Source organism: Myzus persicae, unplaced genomic scaffold, assembly GCF_001856785.1.
Source record: "Myzus persicae strain clone G006 unplaced genomic scaffold, MPER_G0061.0, whole genome shotgun sequence".
Lineage (NCBI taxonomy): Eukaryota > Metazoa > Arthropoda > Insecta > Hemiptera > Aphididae > Myzus > Myzus persicae.
Genome location: NW_019100647.1, coordinates 462,177 through 485,882, shown reverse-complemented (window position 1 = coordinate 485,882; position 23,706 = coordinate 462,177). Strand labels below are relative to the sequence as shown.

General features: G+C 32.0%; 2 protein-coding genes across 4 annotated transcripts; both read right to left on the bottom strand.

The window, feature by feature from the left end:
- Nucleotides 1–2,626: 2,626 nt before the first annotated feature.
- Nucleotides 2,627–9,617, bottom strand: LOC111038890 (alpha-(1,6)-fucosyltransferase-like). Of its 3 annotated transcripts, none has more exons than XM_022322161.1 (10): nt 9,452–9,617; nt 8,747–8,986; nt 8,628–8,649; nt 7,728–8,078; nt 7,262–7,463; nt 5,449–5,713; nt 4,108–4,275; nt 3,900–4,050; nt 2,921–3,184; nt 2,627–2,811 (listed from the first exon to the last, which is right to left on the bottom strand). In XM_022322161.1, exons 2-10 carry the CDS (start codon nt 8,956–8,958, stop codon nt 2,734–2,736), a joined length of 1,713 nt encoding a protein of 570 aa, XP_022177853.1. In that variant the 5' UTR covers nt 8,959–8,986; nt 9,452–9,617; the 3' UTR covers nt 2,627–2,733. The 3 variants fall into 3 exon arrangements, with proteins under 3 accessions (XP_022177853.1, XP_022177859.1, XP_022177867.1); XM_022322167.1 differs by having other exon boundaries at nt 8,747–8,983; XM_022322175.1 differs by having other exon boundaries at nt 8,747–8,965.
- Nucleotides 9,618–19,124: 9,507 nt separating this feature from the next.
- On the bottom strand, nt 19,125–23,064 carry LOC111038758 (extensin-2-like). The gene is made up of 3 exons (XM_022321988.1): nt 22,912–23,064; nt 20,606–22,597; nt 19,125–20,172 (listed from the first exon to the last, which is right to left on the bottom strand). The coding sequence occupies exons 1-3, from the start codon at nt 22,921–22,923 to the stop codon at nt 19,954–19,956; spliced, it is 2,223 nt and encodes a 740-aa protein (XP_022177680.1). The 5' UTR covers nt 22,924–23,064; the 3' UTR covers nt 19,125–19,953.
- Nucleotides 23,065–23,706: the final 642 nt, after the last annotated feature.

Here is a 23,706-nt window from a genome sequence, read left to right as displayed (position 1 = left end):
TCAAACAAATGTCAATGATGTACACTGCTATTTGTTGTCACATAAACGGTCCATTATAATATACACAGAACAAGTTAAACACAAATCTGCGGTAAAATTTAAATACGTTTACTCAAAAATACATAATAATAAATAAAAGACAATATTTCAACCTGACCAGTAATGCTCAATGTTATGATGTAATATTGTATTTCATAATTCATACACTCTAAATTTAATGAGTAACGTTAAATAATTGTACATTGCTAATATATTCAAGTACCTATATCTTAATTGTATGGTTACATATAAATATATGATAAATAAATGAACTATTTATTTGATGTAGAACCTTAAATATTATTATGCATAATCCATTGTGTACCTATGCAATACAAATATTTTAGTTTTTTACAACAACAGATATTGCTATGTATTTGCATTCAATAGCGTGATATTTACATCTATTTTGTTAACTATATGCAATAATAATAATGGCCAGATCCTATGGATTTCATCGGTTAAACAATGTTTAATGCAATATTCACTGCTGAATACAAATGGCTTAAATGCTCAAATTGATGCACATGGAATCTTCTTTAGGCGTTTGACAAATAACGTAGGGTAGGTAAGAACAAATCCGGGTGGTGGATTATTGTTGTCGTCTCAAAAACGGAAGACCTATGCTGTAGTATGGCCTCCCATGTGGGACAAAAAAGTACATTTCCTGCACTTTCTATAGGAACTGTAAAGAACTAACAAAATAACAGCGTAAAAACAAAAATGTTTCTGGAACGAGATTTCAACGAAATTTATTTGTTTCATTTTTTTAAATTTAGAAATTAATAAACTCCGTAGAGACTTTTACATTTTATATATGTATAGTAAGATGTTGTTTACTTTAGGAAACTCAGGTTATCAAAAATAACGAGTGTGTTTCTGTAATTTGAGTTTCATAAGTTATTAATTATACCATGTTATTATTTTATTTTATTTACATTTGAATATTACCTGTAATTAAAGAAACAACATTTAACTTTATTAATGCCTTTCTTACAACTTACTATACAAAATTACAATTAATATTTCAGTAATTAATTACAATGCACTTTTAAAGTGTTTAAGTAGACAGTTCTAACATAATATAACCTCTCTTTTGTTATCATGTAGACATATTCGATGTGATAAGAAAAGAGCCTATCAAACACTAATAACCAAGGAGACAAGAATTTTATATACATTTATATATATAAAATATAATTTATTATTTTTGGCGTGATCTAATTTTCAATATACGTGTACTCTTCTTCTGCAATTTAAAGACAATTTAAACTATTGATTCACTTGATTTTATTTATGTACTCATATAATGATCACAAATTTTGTTTCTTGGTAAAAAATATGAAAATTCATTACAAGGTCACTCGTATAATGTCGCCTAAGAACCATGATGGTCAATCTCAAAAAATTCAAATTTGCGTTTTATTTATTTATGGATTTGTATTTTAAAGACGAGTGAGACAGTGTGTAATCGACGTTGAATATACATAAAATGATAATAATATAATATATTATACGTAAATAAAAAACAATGATGTTTATGAGCAGTGGCGCAACTAGGTAAAAAAGGTTTTAAGCACCCCCAAGTTAAAATTGAGCACCCCTTGCTACTTAACTATTATTATTTTATTGAAATATCATGAATCGCATGTTTTTAAATTATCGAACATTTCCTGAAAAAATGTATAGTTATTTGGTCTAACGCTTTATTCTATGTATAATCATTGGAACTTGGAAAAAATGTGTAAAAAAAAAACCGGACAAAAGGTAAAAAAATCTGGGACATCAATGTGCGTGAAGTTGGCCCTAACACCATAACCGACTTTTTTGAAAGTTATATTATCATTTTGCAAATTGGTTTTCAGAATTTGTAAATAAATTCCCTGCCAGGAATAAAAAAAATAAGACAGGGGGGGGGGCAACTTCACGCAGCGATATCTTATGCATTTGCTCTCAGAAATAAAATATGTGTGTACGTAGGGGTAGCATATTTAACAAGAAATTAAATTTTTATTTAAAAAATAAATTTAAGCACCAAAAAAATATGAAACCAAAATTAATTAATTTAAACATCAACGCTTTCGGGTTTCGGCGGTATTCCTGATATTGTGTGTGCACTGCGGAATAAATCAGATATACGATTGAACTTAAGTCTGAAAATATTGAGATTTATTGTGAAAAAAAAACCGTACGGATCGCTTCATGTTTCGTAAAAATTCCAACGTAGAATCATTCTGATTGACCATTATAAGGGTTTGGCATGTTGACTACTGCGCCAACATAATCACCTTACGATTAAGGTATATTTTTACTTTTCACGGAGTATTTGTGAAGGTTTCCGAATTAATAACACTTAATACTATAGCCACAGCTCATCGCTTAGTGTATAAACCAATGGATAATGACCTACGACTGTATATATTTTACATATTTAGGATAACGTTTCACTATACATTACCTTGTTCAATGAACAATGTTCATATGAATAAGGTTTACATTTTCCAGGTCAAATGTAGCTTTCTCATGTTTGGATCATACCTGTAAACATAATATCTATAATATATTCGGATAATTTTAGTACCAATATTTTTTTTTATTTCCTCAATCGTCATTACAATATTCCTAATTTATAACAATATTATTTAATATGTATTAGTAATGTACAGCTAAGTATGAAGCAAATAATACTAATAATTAATTTTCCAACTCTTCAGAATTTATTTTGACATCAGGATAACTGGTGAAATACATGGCTTCGATTTTTTTGATTACCTAGAACAATTAATATTAATATGTAAAATAATATTAAATACATCATCGTAAAATATCATATAAAGTATTTTATAATAATGTGATGCAATCAGCTATTATTAATAGCTACCTTAAAAGTAGGATACAGAAGAGTTTTGTTTGTTTTCAAATGTGTTCCCTTCGAATATCCATTCCATTCATTTCCAACGACTTCGATCTCGTCACCCACTTGTAGATCCATCTCTTGCGGTCTGTTTGATTTATGAGGCAATATTGCAACATGTAATCTACGAATTCGGTCACTAAAATAATATACGTCATCTAGTGAAGCAAACCAAGTTGATGCATCTATTGGTTTGATACCATTAATTATTTCATAAGCCAATCGGCATACCTGTGAGGAAAAATTATGTACTTAAAAGGCAAAGTTTTCTTTCATTATAAAACTAAATTTAACTTACCTAATTAGGTTTATTTTATTTTATTTTAAGCTACGAGTTATATTTTATTAAGAATAATATGAAGTTATAATAATTGTTTTAGGTTTCTAAACAAGAATGTAGACACACTACATTATTACACCCACGTTTTGTCCGTTATCTATCCGCTTGTTCAATCGATACGTTACCGGTTATTATCAGTATCAATATTTATTTTACAATTTATGTATTGTTAAAACTGCTTACTCATAAAACAGAAAAATTATTCAAGAAGAAAACCATATCAATTTAATAAAAATTCAAAAGGACCAGTAGTAGAAAAATACCAGTATATAAGTACCTGTTTATTCTTTAATATAAACTTATAATAGCCCAAAATTAAGATATCTTGATGTACGGAATTATGACTATATAAATCACAGATACCACAAAAAACTTAAATATGTTCCATCAATTGTAAACCAATAAAGAAATGTTATTGATTTATGTTTCTTACACATATATAGTTAAGCAAATTGTTTATAATTTTTATGTATTATTATAGTTATTATTGGTTTGAATACGGTCAAAAACTATAATCTTATGAATTTAATAATTATTAATTACGTCCTAGCAGAAAAGAATTTCTTAACTTGTTAGAATTTTTGTAAAATAATGAATTTCACATACATGTGACGAGAAAGTGCAAACCAAATAGTCACACTGAGATAAAAAATATAAGTCGATGTTGATATTTAAAATGGACTTGTCCAACTCATTGGTTGTGACGGACCCGGTTTTCGATAGTTCTGGGTTACCAAATATATAGTAATCAGGATACCTAAAACACACTACTATTAAAATAATTACATAATAAAAACAAACAAATTTAACTCGCTTCTTATAAGCTTCCTCGAACAACGCTGGGTCGTCTGAAGCTAAATATATTGCCTTATACAAATTTTTTCCGTTCATTTTTTGTAATTTGTAATACTGATCGACTTTGATCATGTATTCATTGAGTTTGTGAAACGAACCAATTTTGTCTGTTCGTCTGATGTCCACTCTAAAATATGTACAATAGCAATATATTATTATAGTTTTCTTGTAATTTTGTTATAAACCTAATCTCTATACACTTTGTTGTAACCACGACAAGTCTTTGCTATCATATTTTAGTTGATGTTTATCAAATTGTTCAATCATCATATAATTGTATCAAAATGTTTATCGAGTTTTTGGTTATTGTCTTATTGCGTATTATTCATTATTTCATTAACACGGCGTATTGTGTATGCAATTTTAATACTCTCTATCTAACTCAATATCATTATTTATTACATTTTAAATAATTCTATATTATTTGATTATTTTTTTATCGCTTATAAGTTGAAACTAATGTGATAAATTAAAAAATAATAAATATAATTTATATAACGTTTAAAATAATATTGTTATCTGTTACTGTTTGAAAACAAAATAGATCACAATGTTTGATCGAAAACTATAAATATTCACACATCAGTAAGATAACTTAGTTTTATATTATATTGTTACATAATATACAATAGTATATAGTAGGGTGCTCTTTTTTTCTAATAACTCCCATCAAAAAAGTTTTGTTACTAAACAAAAATCATATGTAATTAATTCTGATAAATTTATTCAATTTTTAGTTGTAATAAATCTTTCGAAAAAGATAGTTTTCAATCATAAGTCATAACCATGGGGAAAACAATTCTACAACTAATCTGTAACGACATATTATATGGTTATTGTATTAATATAAAAGTATTTATCTCGTGATATCTATCTCAAAGTTATTTTCTGAATATTGTCATTTTTCTGGCTACTATAGGAGCCCTTCAGTCATAGAAAATTCAATTTACAACGATTCCGTTACCTACATACATTTTTTTTGCCACAATTAAAATATTTTAAATATTTAAATTTATTTGATATGGATAATAATATGATATTTGAATGGGTAATGACAGTGTAGGCATTGAAGTCTGGTGGTATAGAAACATAATATAGAGTCAATATAGTTATGTTCGACACTTATGACGTTTTTAACAGATCTTGAAAAAAAAACATATTTTAATTTGTTGGATAATACATATTGAATACGCCTTGATGAATTATTATTATGACATTCAAAATGTGTACTACTCAATCGAAATATGACGTCTACAAAGTGTCGAAGCATATAATTTTATTGTGGACACGTTTGTTGTACCCGACGATTGGCAATCCGAATTCTATGATTTCTTCGTATTCTTCAAATTTGCCAATAGTTGATAGTTGTAGCCGAATTATATAATTGACAAATTGGCCTATCCACCAGACGGCAGGGTCGCCATGCAAGACGCTTATCCTACGGCTCAAGTCTTCGGGCAATACGAGCGGATCGAACGGCGGTGGCAGTGGCCTTGCCATGCGCTTCGGACCATCGGGCACTGCGATGGGAAGACTGAGATTCACCACTTGGACACTTTCGTTGCCTATAAAGTAAGTGCAGAAACATTATTTTATAATATCGCGTGTCGTGTACTGTCTACTAATAGTTTTCTGGCGTTTTAAATACGGCAGGTCCTCGTTTAACGCATTGCCTCACATTTCACGTGGTTTCGTTATTACATCGTTGGATTTTAAATCTTTGTTCCGTTAAATGATTCTACAGTTTCAGTTTAACGTAGTTTTCAATACCGGATTGTATGAAATTTAATTTTATTCAACCTTGCGTTTCGAATCCAAAGATTTTTCAGATAATATTGTTATCGATTTTATTTGCGCGGCTTACTGGATGGACGGTCATCGTCATCCGGACGAAAAATATATTTCTAAGGGTCGAAAAAGAAGATAAATATTTACGAGACCTGAGTTTTGGAGTGGTTTTGTTATTTTATATTGTCATTTTACCACGCCGTGCCTATCTTTAATAAATAGATTTGTGCAGTACCTCCAATCACCACCTATTCGTTTTTAATACTCGAAACCGTCACCAGGACAGGCATTGTGTTTATGAGGGGAGAGGTCTTGACCATATGACATGTACGTGATATTTTATAATAGGTAGGTAGTTCTTTGTTTGATTGATATTAATTGTTTAACAAAACTTTTCTTGTCCTGCATTATAGAGTTGTCATGTTATATTACATATACTTATTGTTATTACGTATATATTTACCTAAGTTATATTTATTTGCAAGAACATATTCTAGTTAAGTGAGGTTTAAGTAGTGTCTCACTTAACGCTTTTTTGATTAACGCGTATTATAGGTATTTAACCTCGATGTTAAACGAGGACCTAATGTATTTTTTTAAGTATTTGTTTATTTTGTTCTTAAGCTGCTTTTTTGGGAGATTTCTGAGTGCTTCTCGAAGTAACCTTTATTTACCAAGAGTACGCTCCTAAAAACGTATCGTTTATAGCATTAATTAGTTTACTACTCACACTTATATTCACTGTAAATTAGTCGTAGCCGTGCTCAGTTATTATCAAAATTAAAATTAAATGTCTTTGTTAAATTAACAAAGACGTCGTTGTAAAAATTACATTAACAATCATACATGTTTTTTACTATAACAGTTGATTTTCGATTTTTTGTCTTAAAAATTTTGGGTACGTGCGAGAACGCACTTAGGCTATGAAAAAGGAAAAAAATTAAAAACGAGGGCACTCTCGGGACATTCAAAAATTTCTGTCACCATTGTCTGTATATATATTTTAAATAGATCTCTATGACAGATACGATTGTTTAAATAGATAAGCGCTATTGTATTTGAAAATAAAAATGTCTCGAAAGAAGGGATATGTCCCGAATGCTGGTTGTTTTTAGTTTTTTGAATTTTCACCTAACTATTTAAACAACCGCCACTATAATAGAGATAGATTTAAATATAAAGACTCTAATGATAGAAATTCCACACTTGAATATGTAATTCCTATACAAATTAAATTTTGTACTCAAATAGTATCTTTTTACCATTATAATAATGACATCAGTAAACGTCATCACTCATCGTTGGCAATACTTAGGTAATATTACCTGGCCAAGGCAGAACCGTTTCATTGTTGTACAAAAATGACGTGCATGTACTTAGTGGAAAAAACAGTGATGGTAATCCACCGCTTGTGAACTCCCAATTTTGGGGATTGTCTAGGACCAATGTTCTCTTGGTAGCATAAGCGACGACCAAGCAATTGACGAGATGGTGAAGACGACAGCCATATCCACACGACGGTCGGTCCTAAGAGCAAACACTCGAACAGTGACCGATTTAAGGGGGGCCGAGCTCCTGCCCCCCACATGGCCCAATAGCTGAAATATAAACAGTGCAATACATGCTAAACATAGCATTTGTGTTCCCCAATCAAAAAAAAATCATCCTAGATCTGCAACTGCACTAGAATATATACAACACTGCACGCTTTCGCATACAATACTACTGGGGAAATCATACACGGTTTTGTGGTAAGTATAATATTTCATATTTGTATGCATTTATATTTACCGGGATTAAGTTGCAAATAAGTTTTTTTGCTTTGGAACAGTCTTCTGGATTTTGCAAGAATCTCAGTCTCTTTTGGACTAGAGTCTTCAAATAGATGTATTCTTTCCGTCTCCACCGTGTATAGTCATCAACAGTTGCCAATTTGGCGATGTCGTTCAATAGTGAAAAATATTGTTCTATGACATTTTTTTTCATTCGATTTGTGAACGGTTGTACGCCTTTGTCAGTATTAGCCAACAACCGTAGTTCAGAACTGACATAGTACCAAAATTCTTTCATGTTGTCATAAATACGGCGACGCAGTAGTTCATACTCTTTGGGCGGGCTTTGTAATTTTTTTCGGTTTAAGTACTGTAAGTCATGTGCATTCAATATATTATTTAATCTATTATGGCTACTTATGTATTTGTATAAGCTTTATTTAGAATATTTTAATCTTAGTGGAGCGTTGAATATATTGGTTTTACCCAAAAATATGTTTTTTTGTGTAAAATGTCTGACATATAATATGTCACATTTAGGAGCTATATTATAAACCTTTAATCATCAACCCTGAAGGCTGATAGTATCTTGTGAAAATTGCTAGTTTGTACTTTGAGGGCTCAAGAATGAAAAAATTCTCACTAACTACCACATAAAAAAACAATGGAAAAATACAATAAAATATTATGGTAAAACGAGAGTATGTAGAGGGAATCCTTTTCAGGCAAAATTGACTTTCTTTTCTTTTTGTAACTAACAAGAACTTATTAAATCTGTTAAGACTTGGTATTTCCACAAAATATTTTAATACATAATAATAATGTTTTTAATGAATGTGGTTCATGTTAGTAATAAAATAACTTAACGTGACAATAAAATTAATTTAATGATAACCCGATATTATAAATGTGTACTTACACTATTTTTTCCGATTCTCAGTCTGAAAATATAAAATGTTTATGGACAAATAATAAACGTTATATTATTTGATATACATGCATGAAAGAAATTGAGGAAGTATGATGCGTATGATGTACCTTTGAGTTAAGACGAGAACTTGATGTTCTAGTTGAGCATTAGTCTTATGCAGCAAATTTAGCTCTAATAAAACATTGACCAGCTTCTCATTTACATTTTTCTCGAACATATCTACTTGTTGTTGTTTTGGATTATTAGTCACCAACAGAATAAAAATACATATAAGTACAAAAAGAATACAAATTTTCAGCCAGATCTGACAAGTCTTCATTTTCTTTCTGTAATTAAATCAGTGTCTGCTAAAAATGTTAAGATGTTTAAAATATAATATAAAAATTTATTATGAATATGAAATAAGGGTCCATAAATATGAGGAATTACCTATTATAGGTAAGGATTACGGAGTGATTTTTTTTTTTGTTATAAATAAATATGTTGACAGTTTTTTAACATTTTGAAATAAATAAATAAAAAAAACGTTTGTGTATGAATCTACGGCTATTATTGTAATTGTTTTAAATTATAATTACTTTGTTTTGTAAAATTATAACAGCGTCTTCAAACATAAAAAAATTTTTTTTGAGTGGCTTATAAATATGTTTATAATGATAATTAGTAGGCACTAGCAGATTATGTCAATTTATTATTGTATATTACTAATAATGGCAATATCAATATTAATAATTGTTATCATGATTTATATATTCATTGTTAATATGAAACTCAACGAATTATTAAAAAAATAATATTAAAATAATAATTACCCGATTTAAATTCTTATTATATGTACAACAATGGAAGTCATACACTATGCGATACATTAAAAGCAAACAATGATGGTTTCGCGTAAAAAAACTTTAAAATTATTTTTGTTCGCAATAATTTTTTACTGTTTAAATGTCGAGTTTTTCTTGTTCCATGTAACTGGTAATTTTCAGTTTTCGAATGAATTCTGTAATTACTCAAATCAAATGTTTAAATAATTATTAATTATACTATGTATTTTGTTATAAATACCTACTAATATTTTACGCGTGTGTCGTATCCCAGGTGTATCGCCACGTGTGTCAACATACCGCCACTTCAAACCATCGGAGGCACATAAAACATGTATATAAAACAATCAAATTTATGATTTTTAGTGATATTTTTTTTATTGGGTATTTACAATTCATTTTTTTATACATAATACTATAATAATAATATTATACTCGTGGGTGGAAGTCTACATTCTAATGCTTTCCATGTTGTTCAAATATTTTTCTGACTCTATGTCGGAAGTCGGTTGGTTGGTGGTGATTTCGAAGGACCTTGCGTTTTGCGATCATAGACGACAGTTGTAAAGAGTGACTACTTGTCATACTTAAATGGCAATGTTTGGCCGCATAAGGTAATCTGTATCACAGTCAGTGGTGCAACTAGTTGTTGAGAGTTGGGGGTCGTGAGGTTAGGTTAGGACCCCTCCCCCTCTCCAGAAATTTTCCTGAGATTTTTACGGATTCTACGTGGGAAAAAAATTGTTCATCTTGAATACTTGAAACACCTACCTAATTGATATGAAATATGAATATTATTAGTATCAAGGTTGTAGATATATAATATATAATATATATATTTCATTTCTAATTGAAATATTTTACTCGTAAACCCGATCCCCCTAATCTAACCCCCTTTTCCTCACCAAGCACCTGCCTAAAATGATTTTTTTTTGGAAATTCGCTATATATAGTAGTATAGGTTAGATAAATAAATAAAATTGCAAACAAAAGATGTCTGATAAAGTATAAGAATGTTCCTGTTCAGCACTCAATGTTTCCTGATGCGATGGTCAGTCTGTAGAAAACATTCGTCTTGGTTTAAAAAATTGGAATATTTAAGCAAAATCAGTTTCTGAAAAAATTATATAACCTTCACATATTTACCAAGTATTTATTTTAGTATTTTCTAGATATAACATAGGTAATTAAAAAAAATAATTTGTCTTTTTTTGTGCTATTTATAGACATATGAAACGTTAGACTTTTTTATATTTATGTTAATACAATGTTGGTTTGTAAGTCAAAGAGCTAGAAAGTTAAATCCAAGATTCCTCGTAAGATGTTATTACTGGGATAAAAAAAAGTTATGAGTATAACCATAATATTCATTTTTTATGAACGTTTGAAAGTACAAATTTTGACGAAATTGGATATTTAAACGTGAAATAACAATTTCTTCCCAAATAACTATTTGTTTCTTCGTTGTAGTTCAAAATAGTATACATTAATAGTTATATTGATCTACTGTAAGTAAGAATTTACGTATAAGATTTATTTCTATAATATTATTTACATTATTTATAACATATTATACACATTAAATCAATAAAATATGATAATATAATTTAGTAATAATTTATAATTATTGTGTTATATAGGCAGATTAAGATGTCTTTTCAAAAATAAGCTCAATCTACAGAATTACTATTACTGTTAGGAAATTAAATTCATAATTATAGGAATACAACTATGTTTATATATTGTAATCAAATATCCTTAAAAACATAGGCTATTACATACCGTTTTCGATCATAGTGGTTTTTCCTGTACCTACACCGATTAATCATCAGCATCGTATTAAGATTTAACACACCCATTACAGTGACCTACTAAATGTCGTCAATGTCGAGATACACTCGGAAAGCTAAACCTTTTATACAGTAGAGCTACTTTCCCGGGTATTAATTACTTAAATTCGAAAAACTGATAAGCCGATAAAATAGACGACCGTATTTATATTATATCACACACAGACACACATGTAAATATAATGAAACAGTGCACGTCATGGTGACATTAAAAATGGCGTGTTGATAAAAAAAACAGGCAACATAATCATCATCGTATTTATTGTGTCAGGATCTAACTGACATTATATCTATCCGTTTTGATTTCGTATGTCACAAGAACATTTTTTTGTTGTGTTTTTTGTCGTCTGGCAAACGACCGAATATCCAGGCTATTGATTGAGGTCGATTTAAGTAATGTGGATGGTTGTTGGTTGACAACGAGGGTCAGCAGTAAAAAGAACGAACGCTATTAAAGTCTGCCTTATTTATCTGCTTATCAAAGACATCTGTCACACCGCAACATAGGTTGAGTGTCAGCATAATATTCGGTTGAATTTATTTTAACTATTCATTTTGAAAATTAGTACGTATTATGACGGTCTCTTAAAGTTATTCAATTATGCGATTAAGTGATATGCCAAACCTTTTTTTTGTTGAAACACTTGGAATAGTATTTATTTATTTTTCTAATTGAAATATTTTTGGTTACAAATTTCGACTTTTAGCTGTACACAGAAAATGTATTGCTTATAAGTTATGACTTAAAACGGTGGTTACATTCGATTTACTTAATTTATTTTGGCTCCATAAAACTAAAATTGCTTGTTTATTTTTTGAATAGAAAGTCATAAGTACATCATTAATTGTGTGAATTATTATTTTTAGCCAACTACATAATATACATTTTATTCTGTACTAAAGCTGGCGTACAGTTAAAATACTATATAAATGATGTAGATATTATATTATAATTAAATCATAAAATAGTTTAATATAATGATAATGTTATATTGACATATTTTTTAAACTTAAAAAGCTTATATCTATTGAAATAATGACTTTTTATATTAAAATATGTATAATAATATACGTAAGTATATGAAGCTATAGCATAGGTATCTATAATTTACTATGCATAATTTATACTAACCATTTATAATGCATTTACCCGGCAGTTCTATTATTAAAACGGTGATAATATAATATAATATGTTTTATTTCATGCGTATATATATATATATATATATCAATAACTAGGTTAAACGAGTTCAACTCGTCAAAACTTTTGCCGAATCGAAGACAATATAATTATTATTACGAACACTGTTTACTTATAATATATTATAGGACGTGTGTATAAAATATGTATATTATGCTGTTCAGAATATTCAGAATAATGTATAATTTATTCTAATATGATTACCTACAAACAGTTTTGTAGGTACGTAATATCCTACATCATTAATGATTAAGAATAATAACTTGTCTATTTGTACGAAATATATAATTATTATTTTGAATGAAAGTGCGCTGACACGTAGGTGCAGAAACACTAATTTACACTTGTACGACGCCATTTCACCGCCGCCGTACACCTGAGGAGACTTATAACGCGACGGAAATCGCATAACGATATAATATTTATATAAGTACATAACATAGTAATATGTACATACGTTTGATTATAATTCGAGTATTATTATTTAGCAAAATATTGGTTAATAGTGTTTGATACGTGAACTGGTTTGCTTGACAGATTTCAACTGCTCTAGTCAAAGAGCTGTAATAATAATATATAATATATAAGTAATACTTATAATAAATTAAACATATTGCGTTTTTTTTCTTCGTTCTTATATATGCCTTATGCCATACCGCTGTAATATCGAAACTTATAATATAATATTATGATATATAGGTACTAGATTTTTATAATCGTACTGGGATTTAGGGTAAGGTTGACTTATCATGGGGTAATAATACATTAATACACCGATTTCTACAGCAGTAGTCGTTGAGTAACTTGGATAAATGTTATTATTGAAATATACAAACCTACAATCTACATATTATATAAAACTATACTATATATTATTATAATTTATAACTATTATACAGTCGAGTTTTGATAGCTAGAACCTCAAAAACTCGAAAACCCCGGTAACTCGGATTTTGTTCTCGTCCCTTGATGTGTTTTTAAGTTGCATGTGTACAGTTCAATAAATATAAATGAGTCAAATTTATTTTTATTTCCCTTATGTTTTGAGTAATTGGGACTCAACTGTATCAATATGTATTAATTATTCATTTAGTATTATATATTGAGTGAAATCTGATGTGACAATCTCTGGAGTAATATTAATACTTTAATAGTTTATTTATTTTTTAACGAGTATATTAAGTTAGTAAATTATTTTAAAATCGTTAATTGTATAGATTGGTTTATAATTTTTACAATTTATTTTATTTATATTTACTGACTTTAATAAAGAACAAGATTCAAAATGTCTTTTTTCTAAATTATGTTTGTACAAGGAGTGATGGACCATTATAAAGACAAATTTTCAACTTTATTCCCCATGGGAGTTAAAATCAATCAAATTCCCTTGGCTTAAAAATATGGTTTTGTTTAATATTATGGCTTATAATGTTATGAGCTATAATATTATAGTTAATGAAAAAAAACAGGGGTTGTTATAACATTACCTATCTTAAGATCCGTTTGACGCATCTGCAAATAAAATAAAAATAAAATAATTAGTATGTATTGATTTTATACTTAAATATAAATATATTTAATTATATTATTGGCGTGCATGTATACTGTTTCGATGTTTGTTATTTCCAGATAATTTTAGGATGTAGTTAATAATACCAAATATATTATAATAACATCTATTTGATTGTAAAATTAATTAATATAACACATGTAAATTATTGAAAAGATTATCTAAATAATAAATCCGTTATAATTAGAATCTGCGTCATTCCATTTTCGAGTTTTTAACTATTAGGCAATATAAAAGATCGTATTTTTGAACAACTATTGGATCTTATTAGTTCAAAATAGTGTCTATAGTATCTATTGGATTCAGTAAATTGCTCAAAGGTTAAGTCTATTCTTTAGTGTTGTACATAATTTTACATATTTTACGGCGTACTGAATAGGCAATAGAGGTGCATTGCTATGTTCTAATGGATAATAATTATTGTGACGTAAAAAACCTAATTTGTTTAATGAAAGTTAAAGGAATAAAACAAAAATATTTTTAAGAACGGTGAGATATATTAAGACATAATAATGAGTATAAAAAGAAACTATTGATAAACAAACTGAAGCTCATGTACTACATGTACTATTCTTGCAACTTGCTGATGACATTTAAAGCTTAAACATTATAATATATTAATATTATTCCTTTTAAAGTCTCTTTTCCACTGAATTTAACTTTTATAACAAACCAGTCATTTAGGAAGATAGAAGAGACGCACAGCCAGACATTCATTTTTATGTATACAGATCAGAAATGCATTTAAATATATTATATAATATATATAAGGTTGAAGATGATCCATTCAAGTATCTACACTCATTATTTCGAAAATGTATGCCTTTTTAGTTTTTATACAACCATATTTATTGATGATTGATGAAACAATATTTTTAAAACTTTTATCTGATAATTATTTTAAGTTGCTTACTGTTTTGAACGACAACACATATAATAATTCAATATTCTGAAGCAGAATATTTTTCTGAGTACTTCGATACATACAAATCGAATAATTACGAAAGGGTAGCTAATTAGTTTTAAATGTTTGATAAGTGGAGTAGTGGACCAATATTTTTGGTGGTAGGTACCCGTACCAATGCATGCCATTCTACAACTGTGCTCATATTATAATCTTTAAATACTTATAACTAATTAATTATGTACTCATTCGAAATTCGATTTTCATGTTACAAACAATTCTGTTACGTAATATGAAATAAAAAACTTATGTTATTTTTCAAAAATATTGTCTTTAAAAGAAATTATAACTTGACAACACTATTAGTGTATACACTTGATTGAATCACATTGAATGTATATAATATATATATAATATTATTCAACACGTTTCTGATTTATTATAAAAGTGAAATTCTATGAAAATAAAATTTCATAAAGAATAATAATATATTTGGGGGACGAGGTGACCGAGTGGTCTGACTCTTCCGCTGCGACTCAGCCGGTCGCGGTTCGATCCTCGGCCACCGGGCGGCATTTTTCTCCGGCCAAGTCGCGGTGACCGGAGAGCAAGTGCTGCCATCCCCCACCCCCGGGGCATGGCAGAAACCTACGGGTGCCCCATTCGAAATTCTGCCAAAACAAACACACTCGTGTTCCCCCCTACCGTACCAAAAAACATACAAACCATCAATACAAAAACCTACAGTACCTACTAATAGCTAATGGCCACAGTTGCCGGGCTCAGGATCAATTAAAAAAAAAAAAAAATAATATATTTTTTATTTTTGCTTTAGTCACCAGAACTATAACCACAATAGAACAATTAAATTTATGATACTTAAATGGATCAATTTCTATCTACATCATAGTATAAATTTGAATTTGTTATAGTCTTAACTGGTCTAATTAATGTCATTCTTTGAATAATATCAAAGTTATATCAAAATAGAACTGAAAATAATTCCATTATTTTCTAATATGACAAGAAAATGCAAATTGCAATGGTCAATTGTTCTAAAATCTAAATACATATTGATTATTAAAAAATACAAAAAAATTAAAAATAGTTTTTATTAGTTATTACTATTTATACTTAATAGTTTGTACTATGTAAGATTTAATATTTTTTTATTATTTTTCTTATTAATTTATGGCGTGTGTGCATAATCTGTTCCCATCAAACATTAATCTGCATAATCAAATAAGTCTTAACATTTGTCAGTGACTCGCCTTCGTGCGCTCATCATTTACATTGGTTTTCGATTTACAAATTGTAATAAATAATATTATTAAAGCAATTTGTTCTTGAGTCATAATAATAAATTGTACAGCTTCAATTTACTAATGATTTACATTTTATAATTTTACAACAGGTATGAATTAAAATCAAAAATGTTAATCGTATATTTGATAAATTTGTATTAAATTAATATTACAACCTTGATCGCAAAAATATTTTTGAATTATTTCTCATCAGTCACTATAAGTGTATACTGTTTTTACGCTATACGCCCATCTGGTATTTAGTATAATATCAACGTATGCTGCTTAAAACGATTAACTTAGTGATATTCCCGGATGAGTTGGTGACTTATTACATTACCGTAATTATTATCACGCGATTTCAAGCACTATATTATATAATAATAATAATAATAATAATAATAATAAACAATATATTATTATCGTACAACTTGAAGCTATTAATTTTACCAATTACACGAAAAATGAGCGTAAATATAATACCTATATAATATATTATATTTACAATGTCTACATGACAACATTAAATTATTACTATATAACCTGATTTTACGTACATCAAAATTCAAAAATATAATTATATATAGTACGAAGGATATACATCTACACTTACCTACTGAGCTGAAAGTCTCGCATCGAAAGTAAATGTTTTGTTACGTACCACAGAGGGCTTTGCGTGTACAGGACGCGCGACAGAAATCGCGAGTTTAATTACTCATAAATTAATTTTTAATATTTACTCAACATCATGGGTAATAATTATTACACCGTATACTGGTTATTCGTACACGCATATATACATATGCATTCATATATATATAGCACATAACTATTTCAAACTCGTTATTAAATACCATATTATTAACGGCTTATTATATGTGTACCATTCGTTTTCATTACTCGTGTAATTATTTATTATCTGCTGTAGTACTTACATAGGTACTCGATGTCTTCTAGTGCAGTCGGATATTTTCATAAATAACAATATCCGTTACGTACCTGACCATAGGTTTTATAGAAATCACAGTAACAGACGTTTACGTTGCACCCATAACATATGATATTATGTATCTATAATAAAATAAAGTATACGTAACAAACTGAACGATAAGTACTCATAATTTTTTATGAGGTCTATACTCTATAGCTTGGCAACTATGGCCATACCTATTTGTAGGGAAGAACGGTTGGTTTTGTAACACGAATTGTACTTGTGGCAAGGATTTTGTTGCTAAAAATCCCGCGGCTGGTCACCCATCCGGGAGCTAGTAACACTGGCTGGTGTGTACACTCAGAGCACGTAACCAACTGAGTGTAGACACCAAGACATGTACTCATAATTATTTCTGACGTTAATCGAAAACATTATCATTTGGAACAAAAACAAAATATGTGGCTTAACGTGTCGCAAACACATTTTAAAGTATTTGCATTAAGTGCGCAGACAGTCATACGTCATAATATTCGATGTACAAACGTTATAAGAACTGTAAATTTACATGCCTTAGTTTAACTGTGTCATAAGTCAGGAAAACTTTTAATACTAAATAATAATATAATAATCAGTTATAGTATATTATACTATACAGTATAGGTACATACGCTTAACAGAAAACAAAACACGAACAATGGTAAAACATTAATTTTTTCATGTTGTTTCGTGTATGATATCAAAAGAAAAATCTAGGTGGTACAGCGTGTCAGTGGATATTATACGAGTATTATCCGCGAGCTTTCTCCTCGGCTGTAATTATAATTTCTAAGATTATGAAAACATTATTTAACCTGCACGTCGTTCGATTTGACTTAATTAACGTTCTCGAACCTTGAGTGCTCGAATTAAAATAATATATAATATATATTACGCCCGAGCCGTCTCAAACTTCGCCGCGTTGTGTGTGGGTACGTTTCATTTTTTATCTCGTGGCCTCTCGCCGACAGCTCAAGGACGATAAATATAACGCGACGTATCCTCGCGCGTCGGTCAGCCTCCGTGGACGACGCGCCTTTTCGCATAACCGTGGTCATAAAGGTATACGTTCGCTTTTGCACAGACCAACAGACCTGCATACCGTGTTCATGTGGTGGTTACCCGGGTTATTAGTCGTCACTACACGGGCGTGCTGGGGAAAAAAAAACGATCTTCAATCGTCTAGACCTCGTGTCGCGATCGAGTCGTCCGATTTCCTCGCCGTTTTCAGTCGGGGCCATATCTGATATCTCCTCTACGTCCTGCAGCTGTAGTCCACACTGTCCACTACCTACGACTACTGGTTCGGTCAGTTTAAGAGGAACAATTTATATTATATTTTACTATAAACGGGTATGAGTGCGTAATTCGCCGTTAGTGCGTGTGTGTGTGTGTGACAGTTCCAGGTCGGTCTCATTATATTGCATAACTATATTATACGTTACTTCTCGTTTTGGACACACTCGTCTTGGCTATATTATAGCAGCTGTGTACCTACGCCGCCACAACATTCTCGTCGGAATAGAAAATAACGCACATAAAAATACGTGCGGCGGCGGTTGTTTGCACACACACACACACACACATTCCGCACTGCACAGGTATTATGTATTGTATATAAATATATAATATATAGCTCGCTCCCACATCCGAGAGATTAACATAAATAACGAAATATATATATCAGCCTCGGGGGCGCCTCGGACCGGTTTTTCGAAGACCGACTACGCCACCACACCGCCGCCGCCGCGGTCGGCTCACGACGACGCGTTCGGGTCACCTAAATCTCGAGGATAAAATCCCTAGAGGCAATTCCTCCCTTCCCTTCCCGCCGACACTGCCAAAATAAAAACAAGATATTGTGTTGGTAACTACGAAGTTTTCATTTATAATAATGTATATAAGTCAAAAATTATTATCGACCTATTATCGATCTATCGTCATGATACATAATAAAATATAATAATATAAAAATCAAATGAAGATTGTACACGAAGATTAATAATACTAATAATAATAATGATAAAAAAAATCATAAAATAATAATACAAATTTTACATCGAAAAGTATAAATATATACAATTGCATAAGGTACAGAACTAGGAAGAACGTAATTCTATTATAAAATTAGACAATTTATTAATATTAAAGCATTTAAATGTTGTGGCCGTTGTGGGCTTTCGAGATAAAAAAAAAAATGAGTGACGAAACCATCGTTAACGGTAGTCATATTTTCTTCACGATTTAATATTGTTATCTCGCTGATTTATTGTGTTTCATTTGCAGGTATTATTTTTAATTCGTTCTTTTTCGTTAAAGTTTAAACTAATGAAATGTTAATAAAATTATTAAAATAATATGATTGTCGATGTTTATAAAAAATATTCTGTTACAAGTAGACACGGATTTAATTTTGATACGTTTTTCGATGTTGTTGTGAGATCGTTTCTTTTTATGTCGATTCGAAAGATAACTTTATTGATCTCAATCTATATAAAAAAATTGTATTGTATGGTCTAAAAATATATACGCCAAGTGCGGACAATATAATAATAATATGGTATTGATGAGTTACATGATTTTTGCTATATGATGGGACTTACGTATTTTGTATAATATTTATATCGTAATATCCGGCGTATAGAAAAAAAAAGTTAAAAAATACATTAAGTTTATACATGGATTTTAAAATTAGTATTTAGCTCCTGCTGCCGGTGTCTTGGAGACATTGGCGAAAAATCCGTTGTCCCAGTCGGCGTAGTAGGTGACTGTCCTTATGGAACCGTCAGGCTCGACAAGGCTGTATTCTCCTTTCACGACTTCACCATCACGTTCTTCTTTTTGGCTCTTCTTGTCACCTGTGTACGAATCGTCTACGCTGTATTCGTAGGCGTATCTTGGGTTCTCATCCTGAAATATGTATACAAAATACAATAAATCGCTCGGTCATGGGATTCGTATTTAGTTTACGAGACATGAATATACTCGTAGTCTTTGTATTATTGCAATAGTAAGATTACATAATGACATATTTTTAGCATACGAGAGACGGTTGATGCAAAAATAAATAATAATATTGTCCTACGCCAATTTATATTTATTTCCACGTTATATTGCAATACAATTTAGCTTTATGAAATCTGATTTCTACATTGATTAACAATTGAAAACGATTTCCGTCGGTTTTAAAACGTATGTATAAATAAAAAATATATACATTTCGACACGAACATTAACCGATTTAAATTGTATGTATTGTATAACATTATATGCCCGCATATTGTTTTGGTAACTACCTAACTGTTATTAGTATTATTATTATTATTTTTTTTTTTATTCTTACGTAATTTTCCAAGTGGGTGTTGACGACGTTCTTGGTCGGTCCAGTTTTTGGTGGTGTGACGTAGCTGGCGTAGGTCTTAGCTGGTGCGTATGACTGGGCTGATGGTCCGTATGCCGGGGCAGCTGGTGCGTATGACGGGGCCGCTGGTGCGTATGAAGGGGCTGCTGGTGCGTATGATTGAGCTGCTGGGGCATATGCTGGGGCAGGTGCTGGGGCGTAAGACGGAGACGGGTAGCTTGGGGCGGCAGCAGAGTACGATGCGGATTGGTAGCTCTGGGAAGCAGAGTACGAAGGCGCAGAGTAGCTAGGAGCGGCGGAGTATTCAGGGGCTGGGCCGTAAGAAGCAGCTGGAGAGTACACAGCGATTGGAGCGGACGAGTAAGATTGTTTCGATGATGTATACGCGGCTGGCGAGTATGCTGGAGCTGGAGCGTACGATTGCTTAGAGTCGTAAGACGGAGCTTTGGTGACGTATTCCTGTTCGTGCTCGTCACATTTTGGTGGGGCCACTGCGACGTATGATGACGGAGTAGAGTACGCTATGGACTTATGTGCTGCTGGTGCTGAGTATTCGGGCTTGGCGGCCTTGTAGCTGCTGCTTGAGTATGAGTTGTAGCTTGATGACTGGTATTTAGGCGCGGGAGCCGAGTATTTTGGTGGAGAAGAGTACACTGGTTCTGGGACGGCGTAACTCGGGGCTGGTGTCGAGTAGCTGACTGGGGAGTATTTTGGTGCGGCTGGAGAGGCGTACACTGGTTCGGGGACGGCGTAGCTTGGAGCTGGGGTGGAGTAGCTGACTGGGGAGTATTTTGGTGCGGCTGGAGAAGCGTACACTGGTTCAGGGACGGCGTAGCTCGGGGCTGGTGTAGAGTAGCTGACTGGGGAGTATTTTGGTGCGGCTGGAGAAGCGTACACTGGTTCGGGGACGGCGTAGCTCGGAGCTGGGGTAGAGTAGCTTGGTGGAGAATATTTCGGTGCTGATGGTGAAGCGTAGTTCGGTTCTGGTACGGCGTAGCTGACTGCCGGTGCAGAGTAGCTGGACGATGAGTAGCTGGATGAGGAGTAGCTCGGTGCCGAGTATTTCGGTTGAGAGTAGCTGGCCGGTGCTGACGAGTAAGACTGGCTGGGAACGGCGTAGCTCGGGGCGGCAGTAGAGTAGCTGGATGATGAGTAGCTGGATGAAGAGTAGCTGGACGGCGAGTATTTAGGCTGGGAGTAGCTTGCGGATGCTGAGGAGTAAGATGGGTTGGGTACAGCGTAGCTGGGAGCTGGAGTCGAGTAGCTGGATGCAGAGTATGCAGCTGGTGCTGGGGAGTAGGAAGGTTTGCTTACGTACAACTGTGGTGCTGGGGAGTATGAGTAAGACGGTGCGGCGGTAGTGTATTCATGTTGGGCAGCGTCTTCGCATTTCGGGGTGGTCACTGAGTATGGTGCAGCTGGTTTGTAATCGCCTTTGTATTCATGTGGTGTGTATTCGGTGGTGCTGGACACGTATTGTGGAGCTTCATATTTGGGTGTGGAGTACACGGCTGGTTTGTAAGCTGGGGCAGAGTACGCAGCCTTTGCTGGCTTGTAGTTGTTGGTGTAGCTCGGTGAAGAGTACTTTGGGGTGCTTGGTGATGCGTAGCTCGGATCTGGTACTGCGTAACTCGGAGCTGAGTAGCTCGGAGCCGAGTAGCTGGGAGCCGAGTAGCTGGCAGACGAGTAGCTGGCAGCCGAGTAGCTTGGAGCAGAGTAGCTTGGTGCCGAGTAGCTCTGTGCCGAGTAGCTCGGTGCGGAGTAGCTAGGGGCCGAATAGCTGGCTGCTTCATAGCTGGGCTTGAAGTAAGCTGGTTTGGGTGCTGCTGGAGCGTAAGATGCTAGACTTTGAGTGTAATCAGATTTGCTAGGTCCATATTTTGGGGGATGAGAGCACCCATCATCGTGTTGATGACTTTCTGCTTCGTATTGGCAGCTGCAGCTCACGGCCAACAATAAAGTAACCGCTAATACCTTTTAATTAAAAATAAAAAGATTTAAAAAACTTCAAAATTGAAAGACAATAATAAAATATACTTATATAATGCATTTTATAAATTTATAAAATTATTATTTTATGAAACCAATTGAACTAATTAATACGTAGATGTATACTACGAATAAGTATAATATTATAGAATATAGATGTACTTATAATATTTGGAGTGATGCACATTATATTATTTCGTATTTTTTTTTTATTGAATTAATTAATTAAAAAATAATTCAATACTTTGAAAATAATTTAAGACAGAGAACATTAAAAAGAAAAAAATGTTTTTACATACCTTTAATTCCATAGCGGTGGTTTACTAGATGCTCGGAGAAAAAAAAATCACTTAAACCCGCGAGTAAATCGAATTTAAACTAACACAAAAACCAACACACTGCGCACGATTCGATGCGGTTCGTTAGACGGACACCAATCACTAGGTGCAAGCCCGCGTTTAAGATTTTATACATAATACATCCCACTTCTGTCATGAGGCTAAAAAAACATATCAGCGTACGGTTATCCCCTACCCGTTGCAGATTACTATCACCTTGTCACCAGTTAGAGCCCCCTAGGCGGTTTTTTGGTCCAAACGTTTGGGTGTGGTTACTAAGGGGGCCGGTTATGCTCTGGTGTGGCTATAATATGCAACAACGTTGCCCCCTGGTCAATATCGATGTTGTGTATAGTTATTTAATATTATAGCCATCGTTTTTATCGTCAATAATTATAACGGCCACGGTATATATTTTGAAGCAGTCCGCATAACCGCAAAACAAAATATCAATTTACAGGTGAGATATTATGGCAGTTATACCTACTGCAGCCTGATGAAATATTATGTTTGTTACGAACGGCCTTGAAATGTATTAGATAACGCGCCGAGCGTTCAATACGTTCAAAACGTTTAAAACGAGATTTCATTTTCTTTTGGGAAATACCTATATCGAAAACATGCACATTGTTGTACATTGATATGACGCTTGACCGTACAAAATATTTAGCACCCACTTTCAATTAAAATCACACCTCGTTTAATTAGGATTTATTTTCGAGCGCATTAACTTTTATGCGATGCTAATACGTCAAT

Excerpts from the sequence above, each read along its gene's own strand:
- LOC111038758 (XM_022321988.1), bottom strand. Across the intron at positions 20,173-20,605 it reads ACACCCACTTGGAAAATTAC|GATGAGAACCCAAGATACGC; the intron begins GTAAGAATAAAA and ends TACATATTTCAG.
- LOC111038890 (XM_022322161.1), bottom strand. The coding sequence starts at position 8,958 with ATGAAGACTTGTCAGATCTGGCTGAAAATTTGTATTCTTTTTGTACTT. Across the intron at positions 8,079-8,627 it reads TGAGAATCGGAAAAAATAGT|TACTTAAACCGAAAAAAATT; the intron begins GTAAGTACACAT and ends CATGACTTACAG. Across the intron at positions 2,812-2,920 it reads TTCTGTATCCTACTTTTAAG|GTAATCAAAAAAATCGAAGC; the intron begins GTAGCTATTAAT and ends TAATTGTTCTAG.